The sequence below is a fragment of the Procambarus clarkii genome, chromosome 85 (assembly GCF_040958095.1).
Source record: "Procambarus clarkii isolate CNS0578487 chromosome 85, FALCON_Pclarkii_2.0, whole genome shotgun sequence".
Classification (NCBI taxonomy): domain Eukaryota; kingdom Metazoa; phylum Arthropoda; class Malacostraca; order Decapoda; family Cambaridae; genus Procambarus; species Procambarus clarkii.
This window is the reverse complement of record NC_091234.1, coordinates 22,413,712-22,431,964: the sequence shown is the minus strand read 5'-3', so window position 1 is coordinate 22,431,964 and position 18,253 is coordinate 22,413,712. Positions and strand designations below refer to the sequence as shown.

Below are 18,253 nucleotides of genomic sequence, written 5' to 3'. Positions count from 1 at the left end.
TGGGAAGCATATGAAGCTAAAACAGAAGATTTTTGGACCTGTAAATTTGTAGACCTCATCCTGGAAACATTCTTGTATCAACATGTTAAACAAGCTACGAGGATGAGGGAAGGGGACGTTCCCTCCATGCTAGATTTGATATTTACCAGGAAGGAGGAAGAGATATTTGACATTCAGTACCTTCCTCCCTTGGGTAAAAGTGACCATGTCTTTTTGGGAATAAAGTATGCAATGCGTTATAAGCTGGAAGAAAATAAGGAGGTTGAAGCAGTTGAAAAACCAGACTTCAGGAGAGGACATTATGGTGACCTTAGAAATTTTTTTAGTGAGTATAATTGGACAGACTTGATGCTAGGCAAGGAAGTGAATGAGATGTATGGCAAGTTTTGTGAAATATATGATAAAGGCACAAAAAAATTTATACCAAAACAGAGATGCAGGACCAGAAAACAGGATTGGTTCAACAGAAATTGTGAGAGGGCAAGAGACCAAAAGACACAAAAATGGAATCAGTATAGGAAGAGGCCAAACCCCCAAACATACCAGCGATACAAAGATGCGAGAAACAATTATACAGCAGTAAGGAGAGAGGCAGAAAGAAATTTTGAAAAAGGGATAGCAGATAAATGTAAAACAGAACCGGGCCTATTCTACAAATTCATAAACAACAAATTGCAGGTAAAGGATAATATCCAGAGGTTGGAAATGGGAAACAGATTCACGGAAAATGAAAAGGAAATGTGTGAAACATTAAATGAAAAGTTCCAAAGTGTGTTTGTACAAAATGAAATCTTCAGAGAACCAGACACAATAAGAATTCCTGAGAACAACATAGAGCGGATAGAGGTGTCTAGAGATGAAGTGGAAAATATGCTAAAGGAGCTCGGGAGGAACAAAGCAGCTGGCCCAGATGGCGTTTCACCATGGGTTCTGAGAGAATGTGCATCTGAGCTCAGCATTCCACTTCACCTGATCTTTCAGGCATCCCTGTGTACAGGAATCGTAGCAGACGTGTGGAAACAGGCTAACATAGTTCCAATCTACAAAAGTGGCAGCAGGGAAGACCCCCTCAATTATAGACCTGTATCATTGACAAGTGTAATAGTGAAAGTATTGGAAAAGCTAATCAAAACTAAATGGGTAGAACACCTGGAGAGAAATGATATAATATCAGACAGACAGTATGGTTTTCGATCAGGAAGATCCTGTGTATCGAATTTACTCAGTTTCTATGATCGGGCCACAGAGATATTAAAGGAAAGAGATGGCTGGGTTGACTGCCTCTATCTGGACCTAAAAAAGGCTTTCGACAGAGTTCCACATAAGAGGTTGTTCTGGAAACTGGAAAATATTGGAGGGGTGACAGGTAAGCTTCTATCATGGATGAAAAATTTTCTGACTGATAGAAAAATGAGGGCAGTAATCAGAGGCAATGTATCGGAATGGAGAAATGTCACAAGTGGAGTACCACAGGGTTCAGTTCTTGCACCAGTGATGTTTATTGTGTACATAAATGATCTACCAGTTGGTATACAGAATTATATGAACATGTTTGCTGATGATGCTAAGATAATAGGAAGGATAAGAAATTTAGATGATTGTCATGCCCTTCAAGAAGACCTGGACAAAATAAGTATATGGAGCACCACTTGGCAAATGGAATTTAATGTTAATAAATGTCATGTTATGGAATGTGGAATAGGAGAACATAGACCCCACACAACCTATATATTATGTGAGAAATCTTTAAAGAATTCTGATAAAGAAAGAGATCTAGGAGTGGTTCTAGATAGAAAACTATCACCTGAGGACCACATTAAGAATATTGTGCAAGGAGCCTATGCAATGCATTCTAACTTCAGAATTGCATTTAAATACATGGATGGCGATATACTAAAGAAGTTGTTCATGACTTTTGTTAGGCCAAAGCTAGAATATGCAGCTGTTGTGTGGTGCCCATATCTTAAGAAGCACATCAACAAACTGGAAAAGGTGCAAAGACATGCTACTAAGTGGCTCCCAGAACTGAAGGGCAAGAGCTACGAGGAGAGGTTAGAAGCATTAAATATGCCAAAACTAGAAGACAGAAGAAAAAGAGGTGATATGATCACTACGTACAAAATAGTAACAGGAATTGATAAAATCGACAGGGAAGACTTCCTGAGACCTGGAACTTCAAGAACAAGAGGCCATAGATTTAAACTAGCTAAACACAGATGCCGAAGAAATATAAGAAAATTCACCTTCGCAAATAGAGTGGTAGACGGTTGGAACAAGTTAAGTGAGAAGGTGGTGGAGGCCAAGACCGTCAGTAGTTTCAAAGCGTTATATGACAAAGAGTGCTGGGAAGACGGGACACCACGAGCGTAGCTCTCATCCTGTAACTACACTTAGGTAATTACACTTAGGTAATTACCTGTTGACGGACGGTTGAGAGGCAGGACCAAGGAGCCAGAGCTCAACCCCCACAAGCACAACTAGGTGAGGACATATATTGTAAAAGCACAAGCCGCCGACTAGTGGCAAAGAGCACTACGCCGGCCAGGCAAAGAAGGCACAAAACTGCATCAAAAGGCCCACCTCGACAGCAAAACCACAAAGTCCCAGCACAACCACAACATGTGCCAAGACCCAAAAAGCTCAGTCTGCAAGCCAGGAAGACCCCGGAACCCCAAAAGGCAGAACCGGGTCACTCGAGGAAACAAAGTCCCCTGAACCCACAAAAGGGGGCCCAAGAGGAAGAAACCTCCAGAACGAAACCAAGGAACCCAAAGGAACCCAGAATCGAACCAGGGGGAGCCCAAACCACCACATTTGCCGGCGGAGAACACCACTAAAAGGCAAAGCACAGACCCCAGCAGAACGCCCTGGGAAAACGGTCCCAACAGACCGAAAACCGAGGGGCAAGGTGTGGGAGCAAGCATACCAGCCAGGGGCACTGAGCCTAAACCCAGAGGCTCAGACCCAAAATCAACACCCAAACGTTCCCAGAGGAACAGGCAACGGCAAGAAAACACCAGAAAACAAAGAAACGACAACAGGAGAACAAAAACCCTGCAAATTTTTTTAAAACTCACCAGAGACGCTCGCTCGCACACCCAGACGCATGTAAACAAACCGCAACGCCGCCCTGGTGGCCACGCCGGGAAACCGGCAGACGAAAATGGCCGCCAGCAGGGGCTGTGACTGACGCTTAATACACAAAAACACGCCAGCAAATGTGGGAAGCTAGCAGACTGGAAGAGCGAAAAACGACGCCCAACAGCAGAAAAAACCCCTGAAGGGGCAAAACCGCCCCAGAACTGCTAGTAGGCATCTCCCACAGCCCCGGGAACCAACAACAGAGGCCCCGGGGCAGAGCCGGCCTCCAAGCCCTCCGCCCGTAAAGAAAAGCAAGAGCCCATGGGAAAGGCAACAAGAAAGGGCCGCTGGTAAGACCCAGAAGCCTTGGCAGGAGGCACAGGCTCAAACCTCCGTCCCCAACCCGAACGGGGCATCCCCCGAAAACCGCCCGAGTCTCTGCCGCAACTGAACCCCGCCCCGACCCAGAACACGCAGACGGTCCGAAGCCGGGAACATGGAGAGAAAGGGGCGAGCAGCACCTAACCAAACGGGGCGGCCACGGGGCATTCGAGTGGGAAACCAACCTAGCATGTTGCAACAACCTAACATAGCTTGCAACACGGATGCCGCCTGTACTCTGAACAGTAATAACATCAGGAGAGTACTGGAGAACAAGCAGAGAATCACTCGCAAGACTCCGGGTCAAGGTGTCAGTGACCCAACAGGCAGCATGACGGAGGTAAAAATGGCGACTGTCACCCGGAGACAAGGGAACAGCAACCAACGATCCCGTACAAGACGGGTTGGAACCCGGAAGACACATTCAATGGTCCCCCGAGCCCAGACAGGGGTTTCCAGGGCCCGTAGGGTAACAACTACGGGAAGCCCGGGCAAGGTGTTGCTAACCGGTTAAGAAACCCAAACATAACAAGAGGGTAGATTATAGCACTGAAAAAACCCCGAGACGTGTACAAGCACGGGGGCCTAGCAGAGGGCCGCCAAACACTACCAGTGGAACTATAACCACCTTAGGCAGACCCCCACCAGGCAAGAAAATGAAAAACAAAAGAAAAACCCCGCAAAAGTACACCGTCTCCAGAGGCAACAGAAACCGGCCGCCGCTTAGGTGGCAGGCTGCGCAACACCTTGACGCCCTAACCAGCACAATACCAATCCCTACCCAGGGCCAAACAAGGGCCCCAAGCCCCAGCTGGCCCCAAGGGCGAGGCAAATGCCGAGCAGCAAGAACCTCTACGGGAATGGTTCCCGAACGCCCCAGGGAAGATAACCCTGTAACGCAAGGGCAGTACTCACAGGGCGCTTAGGGAAGTCAGCCACTAAGCACATGCAGCCCCGGCACTGATGAAGTACTCCTGGCCACCGCACACCACAACACATGGCAGTGAACGCCACACAAGGCAAACACCGCCTAGGAAACCGAGGCCAGAGAAGCGTCAATCCCGGTTGACATTAGCGAACGAACTGAAGCTTGGCAGCCGGCGCGGTAGGTCCGGGGCTCCCCCCTCCCCCTCCCGGGGTGGGGAGGGCTGCGCGGACGATCGGCGCGGCAGTAAAGTGTGATGTTTGCTTGTTTGCTTGTTTCCTTGGGATTGTAGGGAGTTTTCTACCTCTCTGTTCGGTTTTTGTTGTAGTTTCTTACCATGTGGGGTTTGTTTTGTTACGCCTACCTTTCTGGGTGCCTAACCCCGGTCGATGGCAGATAAGGAAAACCCCCAACCATATGGGGTTTTCCAGGGCCATTGCTCCCTGAAACCTCTCTGAAGGGGCCAGGTTCTGGCGCTGGTCCCTGGTAGGTCTGAACTCCTTAGCTAATGTCCCGGTCTAACATAACACACATTAGCCCGATAAGCTCCAGGGAGCCGTAGGGGCTCCCCACAGAAAATACTGTATTACATTAGTTATTTACGTTATTGCTAGAGTCATGTCCATCTTAAAGTTTGGTGGAGTTGTGAATGCTGTACAGTAAATACGTACTGTAGTGTATTATGCCGTTAGCACTGTGTTGATTATGTAGTTCTGCCGTATGTTGAGTACTACAATACAGTTTATGAAAACTCTTCTACACTAAAATTTCTGTACTGCAACCTTAATTTGGACACTAACACTATGTACAGTACTTAAATTTAACACTTATTCTAACTATACACTCCACAGGATGTTCTTAAGAGGTTTGCATCAGCTTTGCTGGTGCTCGCTGCTGCTGTGTTTGCTTCAGCTGCTTCTGAGCTGGTGCTGGCTGCTGGGTACGGCTGTGCTCGTGCTGGGTACGGCTGTGCTCGTGCTGGGTACGGCTGTGCTCGTGCTGGGTACGGCTGTGCTCGTGCTGGGTACGGCTGTGCTCGTGCTGGGTACGGCTGTGCTCGTGCTGGGTACGGCTGTGCTCGTGCTGGGTACGGCTGTGCTCGTGCTGGGTACGGCTGTGCTCGTGCTGGGTACGGCTGTGCTCGTGCTGGGTACGGCTGTGCTCGTGCTGGGTACGGCTGTGCTCGTGCTGGGTACGGCTGTGCTCGTGCTGGGTACGGCTGTGCTCGTGCTGGGTACGGCTGTGCTCGTGCTGGGTACGGCTGTGCTCGTGCTGGGTACGGCTGTGCTCGTGCTGGGTACGGCTGTGCTCGTGCTGTACTACACGAGACAGGGCGGGACGTGAAGACGACTCCACCAACCGCCACTTTGAATGAGCGGCCCTATAGAGAGTTTTGGAACCACCTCAACGCTAGACCTGAGAAACCTAGTCGAGCCAAACTCTGAAGGAATGTAGGATGAGACACATAGTCAAATGCACTCTTGATGTCGAAGAATGCTGCAAGGGGCACTCTTCTCCGGCGATAAGTGGCAGCTTGATGTTACTAAGCTGACCTAAACGTAACAACATGGGTACACTAGACAGCAAGTGAAGTGCATCTAAGTTGTGGACAAAGAGGATAAATGGTGACGTTATTCTTATTCAAAAGCAAAGTCACTAAGGACAAATCAAAATTAAAGTCTCAAGAGACTCATAACAAGCAATTAAACAGCATGGGCTACTGTCCTATCAGTAACATCAACAAGCAACAAGTCTCTGAACTTGTTTGCCCTCAAAAAAACTATGTCCCAACTGGACTGGCAAAGTCAAAACTCTCTTCAAAAATTAGAGTCCAAAATGACCTGAAAATATGACCAAGTCTCCACCAAGGAAATATATAGCATGTCACTTAACCATGAGAATTACAAATTGAAAAAATATTAATATACACCGATAAGTGAAAAACATTCATTAACGAATAATCATCGTCTTATCTTAAACCAGGTCAAAATAAAACTGTTTATTACAATTGCTCATCAGAGCACTAGACATTCCCTCTTGACTCAACGAAACCAGTTAAACACTTTGGCACACCACGCCCACAAGACCCGCACTGTCCCAGGTGGGCTCCAGCGTTTCACGGGAGCGCGCGGTAATTCTGAAAAGTGTATACTCTCTTCAATTTTGTCACCTCAATTCTCGTCCAGGGTTTTTCAATTTGGTATCATTGTGTTCGCAATAGAATTCTCTACACGACTAAAGACATATAAAGTCCAAAAGCCCGGCGTACCATCCACAACAAACAGAGAAAGTGAGTGCGTGTTACCCGGGAGCGCATAAGAGCAATAAAATGTGTACACTCTCTTCACTTTGGACATCTCAATTCTCGTCCTAGGTCTTTCATTTTGGTAACATTGTGTTCGCAATAGAATTCCCTACAGGACTATATGCAAATATAAAGTCCAAAAGCCAGGCGTACCACCCACAGCAAACAGAGAAAGTGACAGAGCGTAATCCCAGTGAGCGCTAATAAAATGGGTATACTGTTTTCAACTTTGTTACCTCAATTCTGGTCCTAGGTCTTTCATTTTTGTATCAATGTATTCGCAATGAAATTCCCTACAAGAGTATATGCATATAATATCCAAAACCACTGTGCGCCCCTCCCGAAGCTGCCGCCAATTTGCCGCCGAAAACGACACAATGCTGCGTCGTAACCGGGAATGCTTTAACTAAAAAAACGACGCAATGCTGCGTCGTTACTGGGCGAAAGTGTTAAGCCAGGCAGCTAGTCCACCCCCACAGGTCAACTAAACAATACCAACTGAACAGACAGCAACCTGTCCCTTCAGGTAATGAAAAGTATGCTTAAAACATACCTGGTTACAGAATGTTAAACTCTTGAACATATGCAGATGTTCTGCTCAAATAATAATAATAATAATAATATACATAGACATATACAATGAACACTGGCAGTCACACCTGCAAGGGTTGGCTACCTTCACGCTAACACACAAACGCGCACACAACAAAGACTGGCCAGCTCACACGTCAGTCAAACAAGCACTTCAACCACTCGAAACAACACAGTAAAATATGAAATATAAATACAATACACACATATACATGCAAGTGTATAATACTATAGAAGATTACTGTACAACACACACATATATATATACTAACAACATATAAGGGTGTTATATGTACAATTATTGAATATAGTTACATCACAGTGTACATCAGTCTGGACTGGTTACTGACACCCACCTATCCTAGCCTCACTGCAGCCTTTCAGTATTCACCTAGCTATGCTTGCAGGGTTGAGATGTGACTCTTTGGTCCCACCTCTCAACTGTCAATCAACTGGTGAACAGAATTTTGTAGATGGTGATCATGTCTCCCCCTAACTCTTCTCTCTTTCAGGGACATGAGGTTTAATTCCTGTAGCCTTTCCTCATAACTTATACCTCTCAGCTCTGGGACTAGTCTGGTGGCATACCTCTGAATCTTCTGTCTTGTGTTTAACCACCGTGCTGCACCGAGTTTATTGTGAAATTCCCCGTGTGCATGAAATAAAGTGTTCCCCAAAATTCTTTTTTCTTCGTAAAATGATAAATTCCCTTCCCTGAACATGTCTATGTAAAAATAAATACAAAATTCCACTAACTTTGGATGTGGGGACGTGGACAAGGTGCGCTGTAACGTCATCAGGGCCTGGTCACCTGTGCGTGACACGCCCAGACACGGTCCTGTGGGCCATTCAAGCACCGGGTGTTGCCACAAATATATTTTCAATTATTTGTTCTATGTACTACCAATGCGGTTTGATTTGTTTTTTTATCGTATATGATGCATATTTATGTCCTTTACAATATGTATACAGTACAGTAGAACGTTAATAATGTTCCATGGAACTGTGATACATGTGTCAGTAATGTGTCCACAATAAATGCTTATTGTCGCAATATTACTTATTAAAAATTCACTAAAATTACAATATGTACAGTTTCACACACTATTTACACAGGAACACACTGTATTACACACTGTATTCCGAGCTAAAGGAGCTCGGGAAGAACAAAGCAGCTGGCCCAGATGGCGTTTCACCATGGGTTCTGAGAGAATGTGCATCTGAGCTCAGCATTCCACTTCACCTGATCTTTCAGGCATCCCTGTGTACAGGAATCGTAGCAGACGTGTGGAAACAGGCTAACATAGTTCCAATCTACAAAAGTGGCAGCAGGGAAGACCCCCTCAATTATAGACCTGTATCATTGACAAGTGTAATAGTGAAAGTATTGGAAAAGCTAATCAAAACTAAATGGGTAAAACACCTGGAGAGAAATGATATAATATCAGACAGGCAGTATGGTTTTCGATCTGGAAGATCCTGTGTATCGAATTTACTCAGTTTCTATGATCGAGCCACAGAGATATTACAGGAAAGAGATGGTTGGGTTGACTGCCTCTATCTGGACCTAAAAAAGGCTTTCGACAGAGTTCCACATAAGAGGTTGTTCTGGAAACTGGAAAATATTGGAGGGGTGACAGGTAAGCTTCTATCATGGATGAAAAAGTTTCTGACTGATAGAAAAATGAGGGCAGTAATCAGAGGCAATGTATCGGAATGGAGAAATGTCACAAGTGGAGTACCACAGGGTTCAGTTCTTGCACCAGTGATGTTTATTGTCTACATAAATGATCTACCAGTTGGTATACAGAATTATATGAACATGTTTGCTGATGATGCTAAGATAATAGGAAGGATAAGAAATTTAGATGATTGTCATGCCCTTCAAGAAGACCTGGACAAAATAAGTATATGGAGCACCACCTGGCAAATGGAATTTAATGTTAATAAATGTCATGTTATGGAATGTGGAATAGGAGAACATAGACCCCATACAACCTATATATTATGTGAGAAATCTTTAAAGAATTCTGATAAAGAAAGAGATCTAGGGGTGGTTCTAGATAGAAAACTATCACCTGAGGACCACATAAAGAATATTGTGCAAGGAGCCTATGCGATGCTTTCTAACTTCAGAATTGCATTTAAATACATGGATGGCGATATACTAAAGAAATTGTTCATGACTTTTGTTAGGCCAAAGCTAGAATATGCAGTTGTTGTGTGGTGCCCATATCTTAAGAAGCACATCAACAAACTGGAAAAGGTGCAAAGACATGCTACGAAGTGGCTCCCAGAACTGAAGGGCAAGAGCTACGAGGAGAGGTTGGAAGCATTAAACATGCCAAAACTAGAAGACAGAAGAAAAAGAGGTGATATGATCACTACATACAAAATAGTAACAGGAATTGATAAAATCGACAGGGAAGATTTCCTGAGACCTGGCACTTCAAGAACAAGAGGTCATAGATTTAAACTAGCTAAACACAGATGCCGAAGAAATATAAGAAAATTCACCTTCGCAAATAGAGTGGTAGACGGTTGGAACAAGTTAAGTGAGAAGGTGGTGGAGGCCAAGACCGTCAGTAGTTTCAAAGCGTTATATGACAAAGAGTGCTGGGAAGACGGGACACCACGAGCGTAGCTCTCATCCTGTAACTACACTTAGGTAATTACACTTAGGTAATTACTCAGTACTTCGGAAGTGAGTAATAATCAATGAAGTAGTCCATGGTGCACAGCGCGACTTGGCTCTCGTTGCACCAGGTACAGATCAATTTTCACTTCATGTTTCTTCGTTCTGTGTGCTTGCAAATGATGCCCTCACGTACACCCTTGGCTTTAGTACTTATAGGTGGTATGTAGCCAAGCTTGTAAAGCATAAGGTAGTATTGAAAAGATTATAGGAAAAGATCAATTTGTAAGGTAGTCTTGAAAAGATCACTTTGTAAGGTCCCACACAGGAAGAGATTCAGCTAGCCTCAAAGAGTGTCCATCAGTCAGAAAGAGATTCAGCTAGCCTCAAAGAGTGTCCGTCAGTCTGGAAGAGATTTAGCTATTCTTGAAAATATCTATGGAAAACACCACCATGGAAGCTGCTAACACTTGATACCTGCACTGTTCATCTATGCTACTTGTATCAGATGCATCATCACTGAACGCAGAAAACGATTCATCTATGAATCATCGATATAAATTGGAGATAGCATGGGTGGGCAAGGGTGATGCTCAGAGATACAAGTGGATACACTCGCTGTATCATCCTCATAGGTGCTGTATCACGTGCATCCGACCTTTGTGTTAGGTCCTTATTGCACCTACCTTTACCAATATTATGACCCTTATGTTCTTCAAACAATAAGGTTTGAATTTCACAGACAGCGCGCGATCTTTCAACACTGCGTCAGACAGGTGTTTGGGAGTCAAGAGGCGTGTGCGCCACCCATGGTTGCTCACTCTGTACTAACCCAGCCAGCAGCCCTAGGGCATTCTGGGATTTTTTTCCAAGATGGCTGCTTCTCACTGGAGGTCCTAAGAGTCCATTTCATACACAACCAACCTCGTACACATTTAGAATTGGTACCGAAAAATCAAAAAAGAGTTTTCTCAGTTGGCGCAGTTTCCCGCTGACCGAGAATACTCGGTTGGCGCAGTTAAGTGGTTAACTAGATATGGACTCCAGGCTGGAGCTACATACACCAGGATTGGTCTGGATGTGGTATACCCTCTGTATGTGATATACAAGGTTCTGAATAATTCCTTACACAAGTTTCCAAAGGCAGTTCTTATGTCGGTCAATCTAGCATACGTAGCTGCTGATATCCTTTTGATGTGGACTTCTGAGGACAGGTTTGGTATGATATCAACCCCCCCAGATCTCTCTCTCTCTCTACTTGACTCTTGAAGGATATCACCTCCCAGGTGGTATCTTGTGTTCAGCCTCCTGCTTCCTTTGCCCAACTTCATTACTTTACACTTACCCGAGTTAACCTTTAGTTACCATTTTTCTAGACCATTCCTAAAGTTTCCCAGTCCCTCTCTTTTCAACCATTCTTTTCTCATGGGGCAAGCCTAGTCCACATGTTTTGTTTAGCTAATTCATTGTCTTTCAAGAAATGCCAGACTGGAAGGTGTTGTGGTGAATGTAATGAAATGCTCTCTTCTGGTGGGCTTCCAGTTGCTCCCCATCTATACTCTGCTCATTGATGATGCCAGACTTAAGCTAGAGGAACCACTGAAGGATCCCTTCCCATAAAGAGGTGGATAGCAGCCAGCCAAATACAAAATACTTAACTGTAACACACAGAAATCACAATAGCATGATGCATCAAATGAACAAATCCACAAGGGTCGTGATGAGGGTTCGGACTTACGTCCGAGAAGATCCCAGATGCGCTGGGATCCTCTCTGAGGTGATCCTCTCGGACGTACAATAGGTTTGAATCCTCATCACGGCCCCTGTGGATTTGTTCACTTAACTGTAAGTGTAATTTTGAGCAAGTGATTATACCACAAAAAATGAAAATAAAATTTAGAACAATGGAACAAAGTTCTTTAGTCAGATGAATTAATCAGTTTGATATTTTGGGTCCGAAGTGATGGAAATATTCAAGGAGATAAAAAATTATGTTTTGTAAAATTAAGATCGTTAAATTGCTGTGCCTCAATACACTCACCAGGTCCAGCTGATGCTATGTGCGCAGTTGCTTCAAATTCCCTTGTTACTGGGTTGCCAGGTAGGTAGTTTGACACTTGTGAAGCAATTTGAACAGCATTAGACACAGCACTTGTGGCAGCGCTGCTTACACTGGATCTTAGTTTACTAAGCATCAACTCCATCCTAAAATAAAAAAATAAAGCTTTGAATGTAATGAAACGGCATTTTTTGGGTGAGCCCCGGAGGCTTCCTGGAGCTATCGGGCTAATATGCGAATCATTAGACTGGGACATTAGTCTATAGAGTTCAACCTACTGGGGACCACGAACCAGAACGTGGCCCCCTCAGAGAGGTGCAGGGAGCAATGGCCCTGAAACCTCACTGTGGTTTGGGGGTTTTCTTTATCTACCATAGACCAGGGTTAGGCACGCAGAAAGGTAGGCTTAACAAAACAGACCCCATATGGTAAGAAAATTGCAACTGAAAATCGAACAGACAAGCAGACCTCCCTCCAATTCCAAGGAAACACCCCCTCCCCCCTTGGGGGGGAGGGTGAGCCCTGGATCCCCTGCACTCCCCACACTGTCAACTCACTCACTCAAGTTCAGTGGCTAAGTATCAACCATGTGAAACTAGCCGACCGGAAGGAGGGAGGGTTGCCAGGGAGCTTCCGGGGCTTACCCAAAAAAGGGCGTTTCATTACATTCAATACTGGTTTTCTGTGGGGAGCCGCTTTGGCTTCCTGGAGCTACATAACCAAAGATAAGGAAAAGAGAGACTTACCCGGGAGGCAGCCACCACACATCCTAAACGAGAAGTCGAGACAACTGGCTGCAACCTGTGACCCAAAGCACCATAAGAACGCCCAGGCCCAGGAACGTTAACCAAATATAGGGCAGCCAGGACCCTGTTTGACCTCCAAAATCCCCACGCCCGAATATCATCCCAAAACATGTTGCCAAACACGGCAGCCAATGCAGCAAACTTCCTAACGTCATGGGTATGAGGATAGACCACAGGCTGGCTAGACAAGTCCAGAATGAACCGCAGATCCGCACAGTCCTGTTTCGCCAAATGAAAGCACCAAACCTAAGCTGAGCTGACCCCAAAGGCGAAGCAGAAGACAAGCGACCGCTACCCCTATGGGAGTGAGAACCAGAAAGTCCTAGGGAAGGTAACTCTGAAACCTAAGGGATGTACTTACAGGGCCCTGAGGGAAGAGAACCCTAAGCGCATGCAGCGCTGGGTAATGGAACTCCTGGTCACCACACCAACACACAGCAGGCACCACCGCACAAGTGAAAATCTTGTCAGGTAATCGAGTCCAGAGTAAACGACCACACCAGTTGGCTTCAGTCGACAAACTGAAGACAGAGGGCCGGCTCGGGTGGAACAGGGCCTCCCCCCCTCCCCCGCCCAGGGGGGGGCATGTCGGGCTGATGACAGTTTGCTTGTTTCCTTGTTTTTCTTGGTGGGAGCTTTTAGCCTCTGTTTCGGTCTCAGGTTGCAATTTTCTATCAGTTGGGGTCTGTTTTGGGGCACCTACCTTTCTGGATGCCCAAGCCCGGTCGATGACAGACATAAATATACTGAACTCCTAAACAGTGGAGTTTTCATAGGCCATTGCTCCCTTCGCCTCTCTGAGGGAACCATGTTCTGGGTAATGGTTCCCAGAAGGCATGACAACTCCATATGACTGAAGCCCCAGACTAATATAACTAATATTAGTCCAATAGTTCCAGGGAGCCGATGGGGCTCCTCACAGAAAAAAAATTGGAGGACATTCAAAATATTGGCATTGGACACTGTATTTATATGATACTGTATATAATAAAATACAACAATATAACATACTTATTATTATTTATGTGAAATTTTGCCCTCCAGGTGGTAATCAGCAATCCTACAAGACACCAGCTGCATATCCACTTTGTGGACTCTCCTTACTACTACTTTTCTTCATTGTGCGTCAGACAGGTGCTTGCATCTCTTTATCACTGCATTTTTTGAGTTCCACTAACTAGGTGGTGTTATTGTTATAGGGTCATTCCATGTGAATTCCCCAAAGGCCTCCCACTCGACCCCTTCTAAATCTAATGAAATTTTGTAATAAAGTAGCCCTAGACCCCAAATGAAATTGTGCAAAATATTAGAGCTCAATCTGCTTTGGTTCTTAAATAATAGGTCCATGTTCAGTGGGCTTTCATCCCGTTAATGCGTATATATCATAAAAAGGGCCAACTTTGACCCTTTATCAAATCACATCTAGTGCCCAGAGAGGTGTGAAATTTGGCATACCAGGACAACTTTTCATGCGGAATACAGCAGTGTAATCAAAACAGTAGTTTGGGTAGCCATTCATCTACCAATCCATGCTAAAATCACTGCAAAATTTTGTCGTAAGAAATTTGGACCCCAATTTGGAGACCACTTACTCATCAGCAAAAGGTCTAAATGCCATGATCTTTTGCAATGATGTATAACAAGCACAATATTATGCAGTGATGCAATAGCAACTCTGTTGTATCTATGTGTCCAGAGGTGGTCCAGAAAGTTGGCCAAAAAAAAAATTTGTGCAAAACCTGCCAACTTTCAAGACAAAATATCTCAATATGCATCATTCCCAATTTGATTTTGAATGACACCATTGGATAGAGCAGATTTTTCTGTACAAGAGTAACTTTTATTTAGGTTGGGATCTGAATTCCTAGTTCAGCCAGAGGACTCTGAAAATTACATACCTTGGTGTGATATCGAAAAAATCAAATTATGATTCTCCATCTTCTTTGTGCACTGATCATGACTGCTAGCAAATTGATATCCAAACTGATTGGACAAATTTTAAGCTTCATTGGGTAGGACATTTTTGGGTAGGATTCAGAATTATTATTAAACAATCAGTGCTATTTTAGGTTCCTGTTCTATATTTATCTTTACATGTTTGTAGTATCGTGTCAACAGGTCAAACATTGCTGTTTACTTATTTGTGTATTTACTTGCAATAAATACACAAATAAATAAAAAGCAATATTAATATTAATGTATTACAGGTCTCACTTGAAATTACTGTATTCAGTTAGTTAAATAATTTGATTTGAATTCGATTACAGATACATCATGAATCAGGATTCCATTGGTTTATTGTCATGTGTTATTGCTAGTCATGAGCGTGGCTCCTCTGAATGTCACTTGACAACTTACAATCCCAACAAAGGCTTGAAGTTTCTAAACTTACCCCTACCTTACCCCTAAAATGTCAACCCATGTTTGCTATTTTTAAACAATGCTGTTTGTCGACAAAATTGTATTTTTGCTATTTTTCTGCCATGTTCCCCCTTTTTCATTTTTATATGTTCTCAACACAATTTATACTTTAATCTCAATTAGTATTAAGTTTTAGTCTTTAGTGTTTTTCCTGCCCGAAACGCTTTGCGTCATAGTGGCTTTAGGCATTGTATGTACTAGCTCTATTTATAAATCCATCAATGTTTGTATCACACCATGTATGTATGTACTTTACCTAAATAAAAATTTGAATTTGAATAAAACAGTATAGTGCAAAAGATCAAAAACTGATAGCAAAGCAAAGTGAACTGAACTTGGATGGAGAATCTCAAGTATACCTTCATCATGAAGCTTTGTTGTTGACAAAATTTGAATTTTTGCAAAAAACTTGCTGCAATCCCTTCGAGAAAAAATGCCATGAAAAGCGAAAAGATTTGCGACTAATCACAGTAGCTACTGCAGAGAAAATGTCAGATACAGTATGCTGAAAGTCAGTATTAAGCCTGGCCAAAAGTTGTGCACATCATGCAGAAAGGAATTCGACAATAAGCAGGTAAGTGAGTCCAGCTCGACTGAATATGATGGCCCTGCTGATAATATGGAAATCTGTGAAAGTGTAAACACAAGTTTATCAGTATTAGGCATCTCACCTATTAAATATCAACGAGTTAGTGCAAGGGATAAGCATGGTTATACAAAGCATAAGATTAGCCAACCACAGGAAATAATTGCCAAACAGATTGCTACAATTGGAAACATTGATTGCCAAAACCTGTTGGTACCAAGCTCTAGCCAACAGTGTACAAATTGCCAAGACTTCAATAAACTCATTGAAGAAATGAAGCTAAAATTCCATGTAGCAAAGCGCCAAGAAAAAGTATAAATCCTAACCATCATGCCACAAAGCTGGTCTATCAAAAAGACAATGGAGCAATTCAAAGTTTCAGAATACATGGTTTGCGAAGCTAGGAAGCTGAAAGAAGAACAGGGAATACTAGCAATTCCTAAGAAAATACAGGGCAAGTCAGTTCTTAATCAAATGTGTCCCGGAAAGAATGGAAAGAAAAAAAGTCATGATCAGTGCACAAAGAAGATCGAGAATAATAATTTCATTTTTTTTATATCACACCAAGGTATGTCATTTTCAGAGTCCTCTGGCTGAACTAGGAATTCAGATCCCAACCTAAATAAAAGTTACTCTTGTACAGAAAAATCTGCTCTATCCAATGGTGTCATTCAAAACTAAACTGGGAATGACGCATATCGAGATATTTTGCCTTGAAAGTTGGTTAGCTTTGCACATAAAGTTTTTTGGCCCACTTTCAAGTGGGCCACCTCTGGACATATGGATACAACAGAGATGCTATTGAATCACTGCATAATATTGTGCTTGTTATACATTGTTGCAAAAAGATCATGGCATTTAGATCTTTTGCTGATGAGTAAGTGGTCTCCAAATTGGGGTCCAAATTTCTTGCGACAAAATTTGGCTGTGGTTTTAGCATGGATGGATAGCTAAATGGCTACCCATACTGCTTTTTCGATTACACTACGTTATTCTACACCAAAAGTTGTCCTGGTATGTCAAATTTCACACTCCTACATGCAATAGAAGTGATTTAACAAAGGGTCAAAAGTTAGTCATTTTTACAGTACTTACGCATTAACGGGACAAGAGCCCATTGAATATGGACTTGTTATTTAAGAACCAAAGCAGACTGAGCTCTAATATTTTGCAAAGTGTCATTTGGGGTCTAGGGCTATCTTACTACAAAATTTCGTGGCATTTGAAGAGGGTCGAGTGGGAGCCATAGGTGACTTTTGGTGATTTGAGATGGAATGACTCCATATCAAACTCAGCAAGCCTCTCTCTTGCCTTAGCCTAGGCAAGTTACATTTATACCTATGAACACTGATAAACAGACATGAAAACCTGCACAATGAAATCACATTACCGTGATGTATCAATTACCATGTCATGGTGTAGTGGTCTAAGGCGTGTGCTTTGCAGTACTAAGTGTGAGGGTTCGAATCCTCCTCATGACTTCTACTAATTTTCTTACGAAAACCTACCTTGCTTAGCCTAACCAAACACAACCTGTCGAAACCCAAACTAACCTAGCGTAATCTAAACCAATCTAACCTAACTTAACCTAACAACCCAACCCATGCTAGAATCTTCTGACAACTTACTTTATACAAGTAAATAATTAAGAAAAGTTTAGTTGACGCAGCAGTATACAATTTGAGCAAAGAGCGAGCATGGGTTACAGTATAATACAGCTGTAATTCACACACAGCTCCAAGACTTCTTTCCTAACTCAAAATTGTCTATATCTCAAGGTTAGGTTGGGGTTAGTAAGTATTTAAAATTCATAGTTGAAGCATCATAGGAAGCAGGGGCCTCGCGGCTGAGTAGTCAGCACTCTGAGGGTCGTAGTCCTAAGGGCCTGGGTTCTATCCCCGGCGGAGGCAGAAACAAATCGGCAGTTTCTTTCACCCTGATGCACACGTTCACCTAGCAGTAAATAGGCATCTGGGTGTTAGTCAGCTGTCACGGGCTGCTTCCTGGAGGTGGAGGCCTGGTCGAGGACCGGGCCGTGAGGACCCTAAGCCTCGAAATCATCTCAAGGTAACCTCAAGATAACCTTCCTAGGGATGTATGTATGTGTGTATGTATGTGTGTGTGTGTGTAAGATAAATATATGTAATAGACATAATAGAGGAAAAATGAATTGGTTAGAGAGGCAGGATCCAAGAGCTAAGAGCTCGATTCTGCAGATACAAACAGTAAATATAGGTGGGAAGTGACCTGTATGATACAAAATACAAGAATGTAAGAACTCTTGTATATATAAATACAAAAAAATGTATACAACCAGCCTAGCCTAATGGAACAAAATCTGCGTGAAGTACAACACTTAATATCTGCAATGTTTCTCTATATCTTATATCCATATGCTGCATGGTTCCTGTTCCATTCCTTATCTTGTTGTTAATCTATTTAATAATCCATTGATGACGAAGG

General features: G+C 43.4%; 2 protein-coding genes across 6 annotated transcripts in view; both read right to left on the bottom strand.

Moving 5' to 3' along the window:
• LOC138358683 (uncharacterized) overlaps positions 1-18,253 on the bottom strand; it is a 274,115-nt gene that overhangs the window by 162,074 nt on the left and 93,788 nt on the right. The gene's annotated exons all lie outside the window — the stretch shown is intronic.
• Positions 1-18,253, bottom strand: part of LOC123746737 (SCY1-like protein 2) — a 149,358-nt gene that overhangs the window by 117,354 nt on the left and 13,751 nt on the right. For 2 of the 4 annotated variants that reach the window (XM_045728496.2, XM_045728494.2), the window contains exon 2: positions 11,960-12,123. In XM_045728496.2, coding sequence (XP_045584452.1) covers positions 11,960-12,122 — 163 coding nt within the window. In that variant the 5' untranslated portion in view covers position 12,123. Of the gene's footprint in view, positions 1-11,959; positions 12,124-13,794; positions 13,961-17,197; positions 17,221-18,253 lie in introns of those variants that run through there. The other 2 variants (XM_045728493.2, XM_045728495.2) reach the window with 2 other exon arrangements.